Here is a 16,804-nt window from a genome sequence, read left to right on the forward strand (position 1 = left end):
AAGAAATGCAAGAAAGCAAACTGGTTATCTGAAGAGGCTTCGCAAATAGCTGAGGAAAGAAGGATGGCAAAAGTTACGGCGGATAGAGAAAGATACAAGGTTCTCAATGCGGATTTTCAGAAAATCACAAGGAGAGATAAGAATGCCTTCCTGAACATACAGTGCCAAGCAGTTGAGGACAACAGCCAATTGAAGAACACAAGAGCTCTGTATAAAACAATCAAAGATATCAAAGGAAGCTTCTGTGCTAAGCTGTGCGTGATATAGGACAAACGAGGCAGGGACCTCACTGAAGCCTCAGAGATAAAAAAGAGGTGAGAGGAATACACAGAAGAACTGTACAAGAAGGACTCAGATGTGCAAACCGAACATAGGACGGTTGTGATTACTGATTTTGAGCCGGGCATCCTGAAGAGTGAAGTTGAATGGGCCTTAGCCAGCCTTGCTAAGAACAAGGCTAGCGGAATTGATGGCATTCCAGCTATGTTGATTCAAAACCTCAACCATGACGCTGTTAACGTTCTGTATACATTATGTCAGCAAATTTGGACAACCCTGCAGTGGCCACAGGATTGGAGGAGGTCAGTTTACATTACCATTCCAAAGAAAGGCAGTGCCAAAGATTGTTCCAACTACCGCATGATCCCGCTTATTTCGCATGCTAGCAAGGTGATGTTGAAAATCCTTCACGGTAGGCTGCAGCAGTATGTGGATCGGGAGCTTCCGGACGGGCAAGCTGGATTTCGCAAGGGCAGAGGAACTAGAGACCAGATTGCCAACCTTCGTTGGATCTTGGAAAAAACAAGAGAGTTCCAGAAGCCCATCTACTTCTGCTTGATTGATTATGCGAAAGCATTTGACTGCATAAATCACAGCAGATTGTGGCAAGCTCTCCAAGAGATGGGAGTTCCAAGTCACCTCATCTGTCTCCTCAGGAACCTGTATGAAGGGCAAGAGGCCACAGTCAGAACTGGGCATGGTCTTACTGATTGGTTTCCAATTGAGAAAGGAGTGAGACAAGGCTGCATACCATCGCCCTGCCTATTTAACCTATATGCAGATTGCATCATGAGGAAGGCCGGTCTGGACAAGTCTTCAGATGGAGTGAAGATTGCTGGAAAACGTATCAACAACCTTAGATATGTACATGATACCACTTTAATGGCAGAAAGTGAAGTGGAACTCAAGAGACTTCTGATGCACGTACAAGAAAAGAGTGAGAAGTTTAACGCTTAAACTGAACATTAAAAAGACAAAGATCATGGCGTCTTGCCCTATCAAGTCCTGGAGCATCAAGGGACAAGAAGTGGAAGCTGTGACAGATTTTCTCTTCTTGGGCTCCAAGATTACCCCGAAAGGAGACTGCAGCCATGAAATTAGGAGACGCCTGCTTCTGGGAAAGAGAGCCATGGCTAGCCTTGACCGCCTAGTAAAGAGCAGAGACATTAGTCTGCCAACCAAGAACCGTATAACTCGTGCTATGGTCTTTCCAGTTGTGATGTATGGATGCGAGAGTTGGACTGTGAAGAAGGCTGACCGCCGAAGAATCGACGCGTTTGAATTGTGGTGCTGGCGGAGACTCTTGAGCGTTCCTTGGACTGCCAGAAGATCAAATCAGTCGATATTGTCGAACATAAACCCTGACTGCTCTTGGAGGGTCAAATTCTAAAGTTAAAGCTCAGCTACTTTGCTCATCTGATGAGAAGAGAGGAGTCGCTGGGGAAAGATTTGATGTTGGGAAAGGTTGAGGGTCACTGAAGAAGGGGTAGGCAGCGAACGCGGTGGTTAGATGGCATCCTCGAGGTGCTACAGACAGAAAGCAAACATCAACTTAAATGGCAAGAGCTAAAAAACCATAGAAGAAATGTTAGATTATTTCATAACATTTATTGCTCTAAAACAGGCATCAACCACGAAAAGTATACCCAGGCACCAAATTATATAGTGAAGCCACTGGACCATGACTTGAATGGCAGGGAATTTTCTTGTAGGGGTGACGTCCTGCGTTACACTTTTTTCATTAGAACTGTCCGAGAATGGAACAGTTTGCCATCAAGCACTGTGTATATACCGATGAACGATGCTTTTTACCATGCACTAAGTCATATGTCAAGTCGTAGTTAACGTTTGTAGCCCCCTGCTCTAATGACCTACGGGCGATGCAGGTATCCAATAAATACAAAAAAAACTCCAATGGGCTCCTGAAGAGAATGTCATATTCAGAGTGACCGACTTGGCAAGTGGTAGTCAGAATAGGCCCACTCCAATCTAAATTTCACGTTGCACAGCTGCCTGCATGGCTCTGAAGTGTGCACAACAGCGAGTGTGAAAAAAAAAAAAATCGAAGAACAACAGCTCTATTTTACTTGGTGTTGAGCTGCTTGCTTATCCATAGCCTCCTCTATTTTTTTGTGCCTGCCGGATGCGCCCTTCGCGGCCGTCGACGCGACTCTGCTGCTACACCACTTAGCACCGAGTGGTGGCGCTAGTCACGTTGGGGTTCATCTGCATTCGCCGCGGCTGCACCACGCAGTCGCTCCGTCATGCGCGCGCATATTTTGATCCTTATACACTCGTGATTCACTCTCTTTGGCTCACACGTGCAAAAACTTGACCTTGCTGGCGTTCGTTATTGTGACAGCACTGCTTAGATGCTAAATTCATACGTCAGGGACCCAAAAATCGGTGACGATCAACGCATGCGGTACCATCTGCTCCCTTCCAACGGTGAGCCAAGAATTGTTTTGTCTGGATAGCAATAATGTTATTTGTAGCCTGCCTAAATCTGCCTGTGACGTACTCTTCTATAATTCGATAATATTAGTGGTCGCATTTTCTCAGACTGCCAGCCCTTAGTTTTGTTGTTGTGCTTGTGCTCGATGAACTTGTGCTTGCACGGAACTTTTTAAGTATACGATTGTAATATCAAAGCGCATCATTAAGCCGCTGATAGTTGCCTTGCAGGTACTTAATGGCATACTGCTGTGTTCTACGTTGCCGCTCACGTGGGAAAAGCAAGATTCCAGGAATCTCGTTCCACGAAATTCCGGCGGACACGGTGCTACGGGAGCAGTGGTTGAAAGCCATACGGAGGGACAACTGGGTGCCGAACACAACCTCGAATTATTCAAGAATGTGTAGCCGGCACTTCAAGGAAACCGACTTTGCGGAGGGCAAACGGTGCCGCCTCAAGAAAGGTGTAGTGCCCTCCTTGTTTCCAGAATACCCTTCGTACATGAAGCCAAGGCAGTTACATCAAAAGAGTACAGAAAGCATGAGGAAAAGGGCGTTTCCGAAAACCAACGAAAAGGAACTTGAGCCGGCTACAAAGCGGCAGAAGTTCCAGGACGGCACAGAAGCAGAAATGTCAGAGGACAATTCTCAAGAGGCCAGCTCGTCTTATCCAGAAAGAGATGAACAGGCCAAACCTGAAAATGAAAAGGAACCGCAGGAGGATCCAAATAGTACACATGCGAATTTTTCACACGAAGGAATTCAAGTGAATGTTGGAGTGTCCAGCTTACTTGCAAATGAAAGAGCAAGATCAAAACGCAGAGAAAGGGATCTCAAAAAACAGGTTGAAAAGCTTCGATGCACTGTAGACCACTACAAAACAGAGCTTGAAAAATTGAAAAATGATTGCAATTTCGGTAATCTGCAGTACATTCATCAGCAGGCAGAAGAGAAGAATATTTCAGCTCTTTTTTATGGGATCAAATTGTTAACTTTCGCCGCAAAAAACCAACTTGGACTGAAGACGTAGTGCGCCATTGCATCGTGCTGCGCCACCTCTTCACAAAAGCTTACGAGCACGCAAGGAGGGAGATGCTACTCAAGCTACCTAGCAGAACTACCCTTTTGAATTACCTTGGGAGCAGCTCGGGTGAGACAGGTGTCCACCACTTAGTGCAAGCCAGGCTGAAGGCTGAATTAGAGAAGCTTGATGCACCCCAATCTAGAACCTGCTCACTGATAGTAGATGAGATGCGGATAAAGCCCAAGCTTCAATACAACAAGCAGCGAGATTGCTTCGTTGGTCAAGTTGACATGGGCATAGCAAATTCACCTGACAGTGAGCTTGTTTTGGCAAACTCCTTGCTATGCTTTGTCATAAATGGGCTCAGCACTACTTATGAGATTCCTGTTGCATACTTTTTTACGAAAGGGTTAAGCGGCTCTCAGCTATCGAAGTTGCTTCTCTATGTGATGAAAAAAGTGGAAGAATTAGGCTTCCAAATAGTGCGCCTGGTGACAAATAATCACAAAATCAACGTAAGTGCTATGAAAGAGCTCTGTGGTAGGTTTTTGACCTATAGAATCCAACACCCATGCAATCCCGACCGAGAACTTTTCCTAAGCCTCGATTACTGTCACATAATGAAAAATGTGCAGTCCCAGTTTTTGTCACGAGACCTCGGCAAAGCTGGTGAGGTGTCTTCTTCCCACCTGAAAAAACTCTATGAAATGCAAAAAACTAGGCTGGTCATGCCAGTGAGGAACTTAAGCAGGAAACACGTCTACCCCAATAACATTGAAAAACTGAATGTTAAGAGGGCAGTGGAGGTATTGTCTTCAGCACTAGAAGTTCTCATGAAGCAAGCGGGCCATAGCTGCCATCCTGCTTTTGCTGCTGCAGGCCCGACAATAACCTTCATGCGAAATGTGTATTGCATGATACAAGCAACACTGTGCAACATGTCCAGCAACGCTTTCCTGATGTGAGGCAGATGATGATCGCCTTGAGTAGCTAGAAATCACGTTTCCCCTGTACATGGAGGAGTTGAAGAGCAATACATCATCTCCTCATGGATTCCTTACGGCTGAAACATACGAAGCGCTCCTGCTTACAATATACTCTACTGTTCATTGCGTCCGCTACCTTCTCACTAGAGAAAAGTTTGGTTTTGTATTAACAAGGAAGTTTAGCAGTGACCCCATCGAATCATTTTTTGGGACACTAAGGCGGTCGGTGGGTTGCAATGACCAGCTGGATGTCCGTTCTGCAATCTCGGGGCTAGAAAAAGTTTTGAAGACGGGCATCGCAGCTGTGTCGCTGGACAGTAAAGTTCTTTGCGCTGAAGAGCCTGGACCATCCAAGGGTGTTTTACTCGAAACTCTACAGGTGTCGAAAAGCTCAGCTGAGCTTCCAAAGCAAGCTGTAAATGTACTGGAACATCTAAAGCAGCCAGATGTGGCAAGGTTTGCAACACTGCAGGTGTCAGCAACAGTTTATGTTGGTGGATATATTTCCCGTGTTGTTAAGGAGCATATGCAATGTGATAGCTGCAGTGCAATCGTCACCAAACCTTCTACAAAGCAGCCTCTTCAAATGCTCACTTTTCACCAGGACAGAGGTGGATTGTTATACCCCTCAGATAGCCTGCTTCATGTCCTAGAGACCCTGCGGATATTTGTCCAGACAGCACTTCAAAAATGCCGAACGCTTCACAAACCACTGCAAACGCTCTTAGATGCAGCTGTACCAGCTGTTTCAAAGTCTGGCCTCCTCCACTGCACCAACAGCCAGCACCATCATGATGTAGCTAAGTTGGTGTGCTCAAGATTCATAAAGCCGCTGCTCGTGAACTATGCCCTTGCAGCCACTGATAAGAGTGACATTTACAAAACTTTCTTTCAGAAACCATTGTCACGGAAGTATGTGAAGTTGTGAATTGATGCTTCAGTGTGTTTCCTTTCTAAGCTGGGAATAATTTTTTTCCTTGTAACATACTTTCAGAAGCCACTGTGAAGAAAGTATGTGAAGTTGCAAATTGATGCTTCACTGTGTTTCCTTTCCAAGCTGGGAATAAATTTTTTCCTTCTTCTGTATGGATGTAAAAAGAAGTTTGGTTTTTCTGTCTGATGTGCATGCAGTGTTTACGTACCTAAAAATTAGAGGGACGCTCAAGCTTTGCCTTAAGAGAAGATGTCGATATAGCGCCTTTAACACCGCCTTAATTGTTATTCGCGGAATGAAAATTTTTATTCCATGAATTGACATCATTAAGTATTCGCTTCTCATTCTGAGCATTTTGACACGTTTGAGCCCCCTTTTTAATATTTTCATTTTATTATATTTCAATTCATCAGTCACATTACTTGACATTGCCTAGCTATACCACACAACAATCAATCACTAGAAACACAAATTACCATGATAGGATTTTTTTTACGCAGCCCCCGATTATTTCCGACATGCGGTGCCAACAACAGCTGCTACCGAACGAGCTGTAAAAGTTCTCGCTTAGAATGATGCTTTTTAGACGTGGTAAGTACAAGTCCCTTGCTTTAGCATGCATGTGCTATTCGCGTGAATATTCATGCATGTACCCTTCAGCATACGTTTCAGAATCAGCCAGCTTGGAAAAATTATTCGTGGACGCTATTACACTGGGCAGGAAATTCACAGAAAAATGCGGAACCTGCTTCACGAGTGGCACGCGACCATCAATGCGCCCTTGAAACTGCATGCGCAGCACCCGTACGTGAGTGGCGCCCCCCCCACGATGAGTGGTTGCGTCGCGCAACTGCAGCGACGGCGCGCTCCCATTGTTCGCTCCGGGATCCGGCAGGCACAGAAAAATTAGAGGAGGCTATGGCTTATCACATGATCTCCAATGCATTACTGAGAACCAACTGCCTTACAAGGTCAAGAGTTATTGTTCAAGGTTAAGTGGTCATGCACCAGCATAGTGAAACCTCGTTATAATGAACAGTTAAAAAATCGGAAAATAGTTCGCTCTATCCATAATTCGTAATATAAAGTTTCGTAGAAAATACACGCAAGAGCAGCGAAATTCAATCAGAGAAGGCACAGCAACTCGGAGGGTGCCTACTTGGGTCCATTTATTTACACGCAAAGAACTGCGTTATCGCGGCCTGATTTTTTGTGTTGATCGCGTTCCGTATCACGCCCTGTTCCACACTTTGCAAACACTCATCAAGGGCAAGCCCACTGCCCTCAATAGCACCGCAGTGGCGGCACAGTAAATCCAATGCAGCAAGCGCTTCTTGTGAAGTCGGAATGTTCTCATCGTCTGCAGCGTCAGCCTGAGCTTCGTCTGCGGGATGTTCAGAAACTTCCACAGCGATTTCGGCGTCCGTCAGTACAGCCGTGGTCGCCGCGATGTCGTCGCCGCCTATCACAACCGGCTTTATTACTTGGCGACCTGCTCATCGCCGCCGCCTCGATAGCCCCCGATTTGTTGTTGCTTGTTTAGTTCACCCGAACGCCGCTGCCCTCCGTGGCGCCACAACTTACCCCCACCTAGGCTGCCTCGAAGTGCGCGCGGGTGAGGCGCTCATTGAGGCACCCCACCCCACGCTATCGTCGGTCGCGTGTTGTGCTGCTGTTTGTTTATCCCTCGTGTATGCATGTGCGCCTTCGCAATGTGTTTTTGGCTATTAAGGCGAAAGCCTTTCTATAGCTCATTGAATGAAATCCAGTGCGCGAGAGTTGTGCGCTGATGTGTCACTTGTCGATCATCCTGAAGATATTGTCACAAAAATAAAATTCCTGTCTCCATCCTTTCCGAGAACACCGTAGAATCTGCACTGGAGAATTGCGTAAGCCTGTGCTGTCCACGAAATGCGTCAGCGCGATTCCCCATACGACAGATACTGCGCCTTTCCCTTCCTATTAAGGTGGCAGTTTGGGCTTGTTGGTAACAAGTCTTTAAAAAAAAAAAAAATAGCGCAGGGATAGAACGGGGACAAGCAATTATAAGGCAATTATAGAACTTCCCTGTAAAGCAACTCCCTTCCTGTAAAGCAATTATAGAACGCCGACGAAATTTGATGCGTTCCCATTTCTCCTCAGTAGATTCTGCAGTGCTCCGATTTTTTTTTTTTGCGTGGTGCCAGAATACGAGTTGGAAATTTTATTACGGCAAACAGCATTTAATTTTCGTGGGGCACCAATGCACCAAGGACACAACTGAGCCTCACAGAATGGCGCTTCAGGCTGCTTATCCAGAAAATCATGAGGCCATTTTTGGGGGGAATTTCACCTCCGACCTTGCAGAACAGCATTCACAATGGAAAGTCATCAATGCTAAGCCAAAATCATGGAAGGTATTTAAAGTGCAGGAACCTTCCCGCGCTGGCATAAAAAAATCACATGTTTAGCACACAAAGCAAGGTCTCACAAAGTCCGGTCTGGCTATCGCTTATTATAATTTTTTTGTAAATTTCGTTAACGACTAAGAATCCAGTGAACCCTCCTGATTACAAAATAGGAGGTGTATGCATGGTGTGCATTTTGTTTTAAATAGGCGGAAAACGGCGTGGCGTCACCGCAGCTGCGATGTTGCATAGCACGAGCAGAATTCAGTTTTGCGGCTGTGCAGGAAAAAAAATGGCTAAGCAAATACCACTGCAGCCACACCTACCAGTACAGCTGCTTTCTCAACTAGTTCAAGAATAAAATAACTGCAGCTCTGGCAAACATCAATATCATAAATGGTTTATGGGAACAGCTAGCTAGGAGCTCACCAACAACGCTAAGAGCGGGAGCCTGCTCCGGTTCCTCACGGAAAATAATTTACATGAGTTTCTGTAATATGCCTTATGGCAAGCTCACGAAAAAAAAAAAAAAAAACTACGAGCGCGAGATGCCGGCTCTCGCAGACGCATGTTCTCGGGTGCCAGCGAGCCCAGAACAGGCCTCTAAGCTGGCGGCACACGCTTGTAGCATTTATGCATGACCACAGAACGCTGATGTATGCCTATAATGCCAAGTGATTTTGCTCAGCAGCAGCTATCAAGCGAAACACTGCCGGTCTGTAGTTATCTATACTATAGCGGCAGCGACGGCGCGCACCGCAATGGACGGACGGACGGACGGACGGACGGACGGACGGACGGACGGACGGACGGATGGATGGATGGATGGATGGATGGATGGATGGATGGATGGATGGATGGATGGATGGATGGATGGATGGATGGATGGATGGATGGATGGATGGATGGATGGATGGATGGATGCCTGCACCAACTTCCGGATGGGTACCATTACATTCAAGTATAATATGGTCAATTGTTTCACTGGAGTTTCCACATACAGCACATGCGTCATCTCCATTGTAAAATTTCTTTTTGTAGCTGCGTGTTCTAAGGCACCCTGATCTACCTTCAAAAAGTAGGGCACTGCCTCTTGAGTTATTAAAGAAATCTTCCTTCCCAATCTGCATTTTCCACTTTCAGTATAATTCCCCACTCTGTTTCTTTTTCATCGAATTTATCCAATTTTTACCTTCTGTGTTTTTCACCTATTGCTTAATGCTCTTTATTTCTCCGTCCTTGTTACTAGCATACTTACTAGTTAGTTTCCCAGTTCTTTTCCTCCATTGTGAGTCAACGCTTTTTGGGTACAGGTATTTAAATACTTTAGCTGCCCATCTGTTACTGTCCAATTTCCTCAGGCGTTCCTCATATAATATTTTACTCTGAGCTTCCCGTACTTCGAAAGATGCCCAGCCCATATCTCCCTGTACCGCCTCCATTGTAGTTTTGCCGTGGATACCTAGTGCTAATCGTCCAACGGATCTCTGATTTGTTTCTAATGTCGACTGTACCTCTGATTTTAGGCACAAAACCGCATTTCCGAAAGTAAGTCCGGGCACCATAATTCCTTTCCAAATACCCCCCAAAACCTCATACCTATTGTATCCCCACAATGCCTTATGCTTCATTATCCCGGCATTCCTTCGCCCTATGGCCTTAAGTGATTGCTCATGCTTTCCAATGTATGCCAATCCTTCGTTTACCCATACCCCCAGATATTTATATTCTGCTACTCTAGGTATTTCAAGGCCTTGTATCTTAAGACCCTGATCAGTTGAACCGTTGAAAATCATCAGACCCGACTTAACTGCGCTGAAACTGAAGCCTAGAGCGTCCCCTTCGTCTCCGCAATACTTAACCAGAGTTTGCAATTCTTCCAGACTCTCAGCTAGCAGCACAATATCGTCTGCATACATCAAACCGGTGAGGAGCTGCTCTACCGCCTTTCCACCTAATCTATATGACAGGTTAAAACCTAGGTTACCGTCTTGTATCCTCCGTTCCAGGTTTATCATATAAAGCATGAACAGCACCGGTGATAGAGCACAGCCTTGTCTTAATCCTTTGCATACTTTGACATCCTCCGTACTTCTTATCCCTTCCCACGTAATTGCTACTTTGTTATTCCGGTATATTTCCTGTAGGAACTCTATTATCTCATAACCGATACCTTCTTCTTTTAATATGTTCCACAGCAGTTCCCTGCTTACGTTGTCGTATGCCGTTTTGAAGTTCTCCGAGTATCTTGTTACTTTCAACCCATGCTTGCACCTTTAATTTCACTGCCTGCATGGCTAACCTGTACATAACCGATGTTATGGTAATCGGCCTGTAGGATTTTATGTGCATCCTGTCTCCTTTCCCTTTATAAATCAAATTCATTTTACTCTGCCGCCAGCTGTCCGGAATTTGCTTATTCGTTATGACTGTTTCCACAGCTTTTAACGTTTCCTTACTTTTTGGACCGAGTTCATTAATCAGCTTGATCGGAATTCCATCTATTCCTGTAGATGTGTTTTCAGGAATATTTTTTTCTGCCTTTTTCCAGTTTAGATTGGTCAGTTCTAAGCTGCTTTGTATTCCGCTACCTTGTGTTGCTTCCTGATTTGCAAAGATTACCCTATCGTCGTTCTTAAATGACTCGGCTATAACTGATTTAATGTAGTTCACTGTGTTGTCTCCCTTTAAACAATTTCCCTCGTTATCTTGAATCCGATCCTGCTTTCTTTGATTCTTCTTCCCTAGCCAGCTTATATGGTTCCAGAATTTTCTTGCTCCGCCTCTAGAGGCATCGTGTATATCAGCCATCCAGCGATCGGTGGACTGTCTTATTTTTCTTTTGTCGATATGATTCCCATTTTTGGTCGATTTCCTCCTGAGAAACCTGTGCTTTCTTTGCCATTCGGTGTTCCCTTGAAGCAGCCCGTCGTTGTTCAATAGCTTCCCTGATTTCCTTTTTCCACCAGCTCCGTGGCTTCCTCTTTCCATTCCAGCGGTTTGCTACTTTAACCTCCTGAATTTTCCTCCTTATGAGTAGTTCTACCTGTTCATAATCCCAGTCTTCCATAGGGCTTTTCTCTATTGCTTCCTCTATGTCTGCTGCTATCTGCGCTATTTGATCGTCGTTTAATTTTGCGTTTACATTTTGTCTAAGTTCCATTTCTCTTTTCATCAAGGGCCCCATCTGCAGACTAATACGTTTATGATCACTTCCCAGACTACACTCCCCTTCTTCGTCTATTTCTATTTTTGTGACCTTGCTATAAATTTCCTGCGACATTAGACAATAGTCAATGGTCGTCTGCCTGTTGCGGAGTTCCCACGTGATTTGGCCTTCACATTTTGTTTCTCTATTTACTATAACTAGATCGTGTCGCTCACAGAAATCTAGCATTAGCTTGCCGTTACAATCCGTGTATCCATCCAGATCGTCGATGTGGCCGTTCATGTCCCCCAGTAGAATAATATTGGCCCCGTTTCCAAACTGGCTTATATCGTCACTGAGACATTCAACAAGATCCCTGTTTTCTTGCCTGCATTGATGTCCTGTTCCTAAATAAACTACCCCTAGCCATGTCCTTATGCCGGCAATTGTTCCTGAAACCCAGATATGCTCTTTACAAGATGATTTAATTCTTTGCCAATTTGTTCCCTGGTGTATCAACATACCTACCCCTCCACCCTTTTTTTCCGTTCTCGTTCTGTTGCACCCTTCCCAGACGTAGCCTTCTATAAACGGCGGATCTTCTAGATCCCTGAGATGAGCCTCGCAAAACGCGTACACACCTATTTTGTCATCCTTCAACTGCTGATCTATCTCTAGCCATTTCGCTCTTTTTCTACCTCCTTGCATGTTTATGTAGCTGATCCTAGTGTTAAATTTCTTTTTTGTACTTTTCTTTCTCGACCTACTCCTTGCCATTTTCGGGGGCTCAGCCTCCATTATTACACTTTCTTCTGCTTCACTTCTAACTACCTCTGTGCACGAAGTCCTCGCGGACCATCTAAAAAAGCTACAGCCCTGCCTGCCAAGCGCCAGCCGATCTCTGCTCCTACCCTTCTGTTAAAATGAATGCCATCTCGCTGAAAAGCCCTACCAAAACCTGCTTTATGCACCTCCCTATTTAACTCAACCACTTCGAAACGCTTCTCCAGGCTTAACTTTCTTATGTCCTGATTAACTGTCACCACGTCCTTTTCCATCTTTCCGTTCAATCCTAGCACCTCTGGTACTGTGCATACAACTATCTGCGTCTGCTGTGCTATCTCCCTGATCTCGTCAACTCCCTTAGCTAAACTTTCCACCACTCCTGCAGCGTCACCATTTAGGACATCGTTTAGCCCTGCGGCTACTATCACCATTCTGCGCTCTGCGGAATTCTTCAACAGCCTATTTTTACTCTCTTTTAGCACTGCCCTCATTGTTCTCCCTGGGAAGGCTCCAACCAACACTCTCTTATCACCCCTTACATGTTCCAAGATATCTCGCTTGCACCTGTTCATGTTAGAATCTCCGGCGATAAGCACCTGGGCCTTCTCTCTCCCTCTCCCAACTGTTGGCTCCTGCTTTCGGTTATCTGTGTCCTTATCTCTGGGATTTTCATTCTTCCTTACTTCTTCCTTACTTTCTGGCGTCTTAGCTGCTTCTAAATAACTCTGACGGTTCGGATCCGCCTGACCTACTTTGCTTATGCCTTCCATGCCAGTGCTGGCCCCAGCCACGTGGCCCGCATTGAAATGTTCGTCCTTGTTGGTTCCAAGGACAAAGTCGGCCCCTTTTTTTTTCAATTTGAGTAAGCTGTCCAAGCAGTTTCTGATTTTCTGCTCTTAACAAACTTACTTCATTTTCTAAATCATCCACACGAGACACTAAACTGCCCCTTTCTTGATCAAATCTATCTAGACGCGCACTCAGTACGCAACACCGACACAAAAAGTTGCTGCCTTCCGCTTCACCTACAGAGTAAAAATGCGTTTCCTTGAGATTAACCTGCGCCTCACACTTAGTACACTTTACCTTCTTTTGATTGCACATCTTAAGCGCTGATCGACTGAACTATATCTATTACGAATTCTCAGAATATACAAATTGCCAAAAGAAGACTCAAGAAACGACTAGCAAACACGCTAGCAAACAAGATAGCTAAATAATGAACGCCAAGAAAACCTAGCTGCCGGCACGAAAAACCAGGCCGCTAAGACCAACAGCTAAAATCTATTCTTTTGGCTGCACCTAACCTAACTAGCTGAAACGAAATAAAGTTAATAAAAGAAAGAACTCATCTATTTGACGCTTCGGAAGCTCCCGCTGTCGCCAGTCCGTCCGTTTCCGGTAGCCACGTGCAATCGGAGGAGCGATGGAACACGCGTCCGCACCACACGGCTGTCAAGTTGACAGCCTGAGGGGAAGTTGTGGCGCCATCTGGCGCGGTGCGCCGTCCCTACTGAGGAATCACGAGATATTTTCGCGGACACGCATTGCCGTAGGAGGCGGCGGGATGAACAGGTCGTCGTGCCGCCTACAAAGTCCTCTACAGTCATTGTTGCGGGCATGTCACCAACAAAACGCGAAAAATCGTTCCAGGCTCATCGAGCTCGCAGAGCTCTGCTTCTGCTTCGTCGGGATCGTCCCCATCGTCACTTAATGCACGGGCACGGCCGCTCGATGGAAGCGCAGGTGCGGCCTGCTGCGTCGCGCCGCCGTCAATTGGCGAGCGTGTCCTTGGGGAGTTTACAGTTGCGCCCGCTGTTTCTGCTGAGGGCGCCACTGTTCAGGGACACGTCACCGTCGGGATTGCGGGCTCGGGGCACGCGGTTTTGTCCGTCTCTGGACGCGTTCGCCTCAGGTCAGCGTAATCAACTCAAGTTTTATTGTGTGCGCGTGTGTGAGCTCGTTTACGTCTAGACGGGACGCGTTTACGTTGTGTGCTGGGCTCGCTTCGTGCTTTTTGCTGTGCGCACGTGCGGTGGTCCGTCTCACGCGTGCTGCGCAATGCCGCGAAACTGCTGTGTGCCGCTCTGCGACACAAACGCGAGAAAAGACCCTACCGTGAGGTATCATGAGTTCCCATGCGACCTCCAGCGTAGGGAAGCGTGGCTCAAGAATATCTCCCTCCATGGACAAGCGGGAAAAAGTAGCAAGTGGGCGCCTAGCGACAGGTCTCTGGTATATGTTCCTTACATTTCACAAAGAATGACTACAAAAAGAATAACAAGGTGAGGCTCCTGCTTCCCACTGCAGTCCCGACAAAGCAATCAAGCTGTCAGCTTACGTGCGTCTTCATTAACCGGATAATGAAGTCTCAAGAGGTCCGGCGAAGCAGCAAGCTGTGTAAACTGTTCATTTCAGTATTGCTTCCGCACTTTACACAGTACCTGCAGCTAATCTGTGAAAAAAACAACTGTGTCCACACTGAGGAGCTTTGCAAGATATTCCTAAGTAAGTTGCTGCGCCCACTGATAGCTAGCGAACTGGGCCGGGAATCTCAACGCAACAGTGGAGCGACTTTTAAGGCTATGCCATAAACCTCTCTCCAGGAAGGTTCTCCGTTTGTGAACGTCTTCTTCCTCTTTTTGTGTAACTGTGCAATAAATGTATCTAGTCTTGCTGAAGCAGTTTGTGGTTTCCTTGGCTTCAGTTGCGCTTAGAAAAATTCACAACTTCACTATACTAAACGTATTTGTTTTTCTAAATTACAACAGTTTACAACCTTGATGTTCCACGGAAATGTGCTGAATATTAGCGAAGCATTAAGCAATTTTTCTGATCGCGGGTAAGTTAGTTTCAAACTGGAAGACTTGATGCGCAATCTTGAGACTAGAAATTGTTGAACGCTAGCTGTAAGTTGCACAGTAGAGTACAGTCGCCCAGTCACAGTAGGATCACATTTTTTTATTGGATTGCGCTGGCAGCATAGAACAGGTTGACATCAATCTTTTGTATACGCGTTTTTGCAAGAATGAGTAAACGGTGTGAAACTGACACGCGAGGAATTCGCGACATTGTGATGTAAAGGATAATGCATTGTGCTACCTTGGCCGCTGAACAGCTTCCAATTGCTGACAGACGAGTGAAATTTTCATCTGACAACCAATTTGACCCGAATGCACATCACAGTAAAGGGCGAACTATCGAGCGGCTTTGAACTACCGTACCAATAAGTTTTTGGTGTACACGCCAGTATATACATCCTTGCGAAGAAAACGCGGTAGTGCTGACATGTTCACACTAGACATGACAGTATATAGGAATTCATGCTTCAAAATTGTGTGAAACGGAGCTCTTAAATCCTTAAAACAGTAAGCTCCGACCGTACCGGCGCCTCGCTCAAAGCGCAGCCAGGCGCAGCTCTCCGCGCGCGGCTGTCCCCGAACGGTGGCGCCGCGGCGGTGGCGACGGGAAGTAGGCGCCTCCCGCGGGTTTCGGGCGATGTAGCAGGCCGCACCTAGTGCGCGCTTCCATCGAGCGGCCGTGGCACGGGCCTCTGCTGGAACAAAACCTGCGTGCCGCAAGCATTGAAGCGATGCCGCTTCAATGCTCTAAGCAAGTCGATCTTCAAGTCCTGCTTCATAAGAAGCTTCACGAGAAGAGTGTCAATCAGTCTCCTCTTGTAAACTGCCTTGAAGGCCCTGATTTTATCTTGAGCTTGGTCTTTAACGTCAGTGCTGTTTTTTTTTTCACGTTCACTGCCACCACAGCACTGCGCACACGCGCGCCACACTCGACGCCGCGACGCCGCTGCTAATCTGCTAACACTAAACCACGACCTACTGTATAATGGGCGACCTGCACATCGCGCCGCTCTCTAGGGGATCGCGCGGCCGAAAAAATACCACGTGACCGCTGAGTAGGGACCGAAACAGCGGGTAGACGCCGCCAAAGCTCACTCCCAGAGCAGCGTTTCACGCGCTCCGGCTGTGCCTGCAAGCGAGCGGCGCAGAGTTCCGCGGGAGGATTTGTGGAACCCTTATTTCTCATGAGCAAGATAAAGGCAGTGAAATGAGAGTGGCAATATTGGGAGTAAGAGCCCCAGAAACATCTTCGATGCAGCCGTCGTCGTAATTTCGACGGACGCGGTTGCGTTTCTTCAGTTGGTGTGCGTAGTTGGAGCAGACTGCCAGTCTCCCTCCCGTGCACGTTCGTTCCTCCGTATTTGATATCTGCGCAGGCAGGCTGTGTCCAGTGCAATTAAATATTTGCCGAATGTGCGTGCTCGGCGTTTCCCCATTCCGTTTCTCGTCATGCACATAATAAGCTTGTGAACACGAACTGTAGTGAAAATGAACGGCGGCGCAACACACAGACAAACAAGGGACACCACATCCGCACACTACCAACAATTTATTGAACGGAAAAGTGGCATATACGTACAGCTCAAACATGAGACTCATTGCCTGATATAATCGCTGCGAACCCAACTCGTGAAAGCCAGGCGGCAACGTCAGGATACCAAACAAGATATCTCTAACCCCGGCAGTTAAACTAACAGAAACGGCAAAAAATTCGAAACGGAAGGCAGGCCAACTCTTAGCAAAAGCAGTGTGGATCACTCGTAGCAACAGCAGAGTAAGACATGAGAAGCAAAGCAGTCCTGACCCTAAAAAACGAAAGAAAAAAAAAAAACGAGAAAACAATCGTAGCAAAAGCAGTCAAAAAGGTGAAGCAAAAGCAGTCAGAAGCCTAAAAAACCCTAAACCGACAACAAAAGACGAACATAGCAAAAGCAGAGTCAAACAA

The 16,804-nt window shown here is 46.4% G+C and overlaps 2 protein-coding genes across 8 annotated transcripts in view; one reads left to right on the forward strand and one right to left on the reverse strand.

Annotated features, from left to right (window-relative positions):
* Window positions 1-16,804, reverse strand: part of LOC146171902 (isoaspartyl peptidase/L-asparaginase) — a 290,995-nt gene that overhangs the window by 48,558 nt on the left and 225,633 nt on the right. The gene's annotated exons all lie outside the window — the stretch shown is intronic.
* On the forward strand, window positions 2,972-5,671 carry LOC146171903 (uncharacterized). Its single transcript, XM_084586148.1, has 2 exons — window positions 2,972-3,213; window positions 5,134-5,671. The coding sequence occupies exons 1-2, from the start codon at window positions 2,972-2,974 to the stop codon at window positions 5,669-5,671; spliced, it is 780 nt and encodes a 259-aa protein (XP_084442274.1).

This window comes from Amblyomma maculatum, unplaced genomic scaffold (genome assembly GCF_055883805.1).
Source record: "Amblyomma maculatum isolate TAMU_Amacu unplaced genomic scaffold, ASM5588380v1 scaffold_15, whole genome shotgun sequence".
Classification (NCBI taxonomy): domain Eukaryota; kingdom Metazoa; phylum Arthropoda; class Arachnida; order Ixodida; family Ixodidae; genus Amblyomma; species Amblyomma maculatum.

Bases quoted from the DNA above. Each gene is read 5' to 3' on its own strand.
- LOC146171903 (XM_084586148.1), top strand. From the start codon at position 2,972: ATGGCATACTGCTGTGTTCTACGTTGCCGCTCACGTGGGAAAAGCAAG. The intron at 3,214-5,133 runs GTTTCCAGAATA...GGTGTCGAAAAG, and splicing joins AAAGGTGTAGTGCCCTCCTT to CTCAGCTGAGCTTCCAAAGC.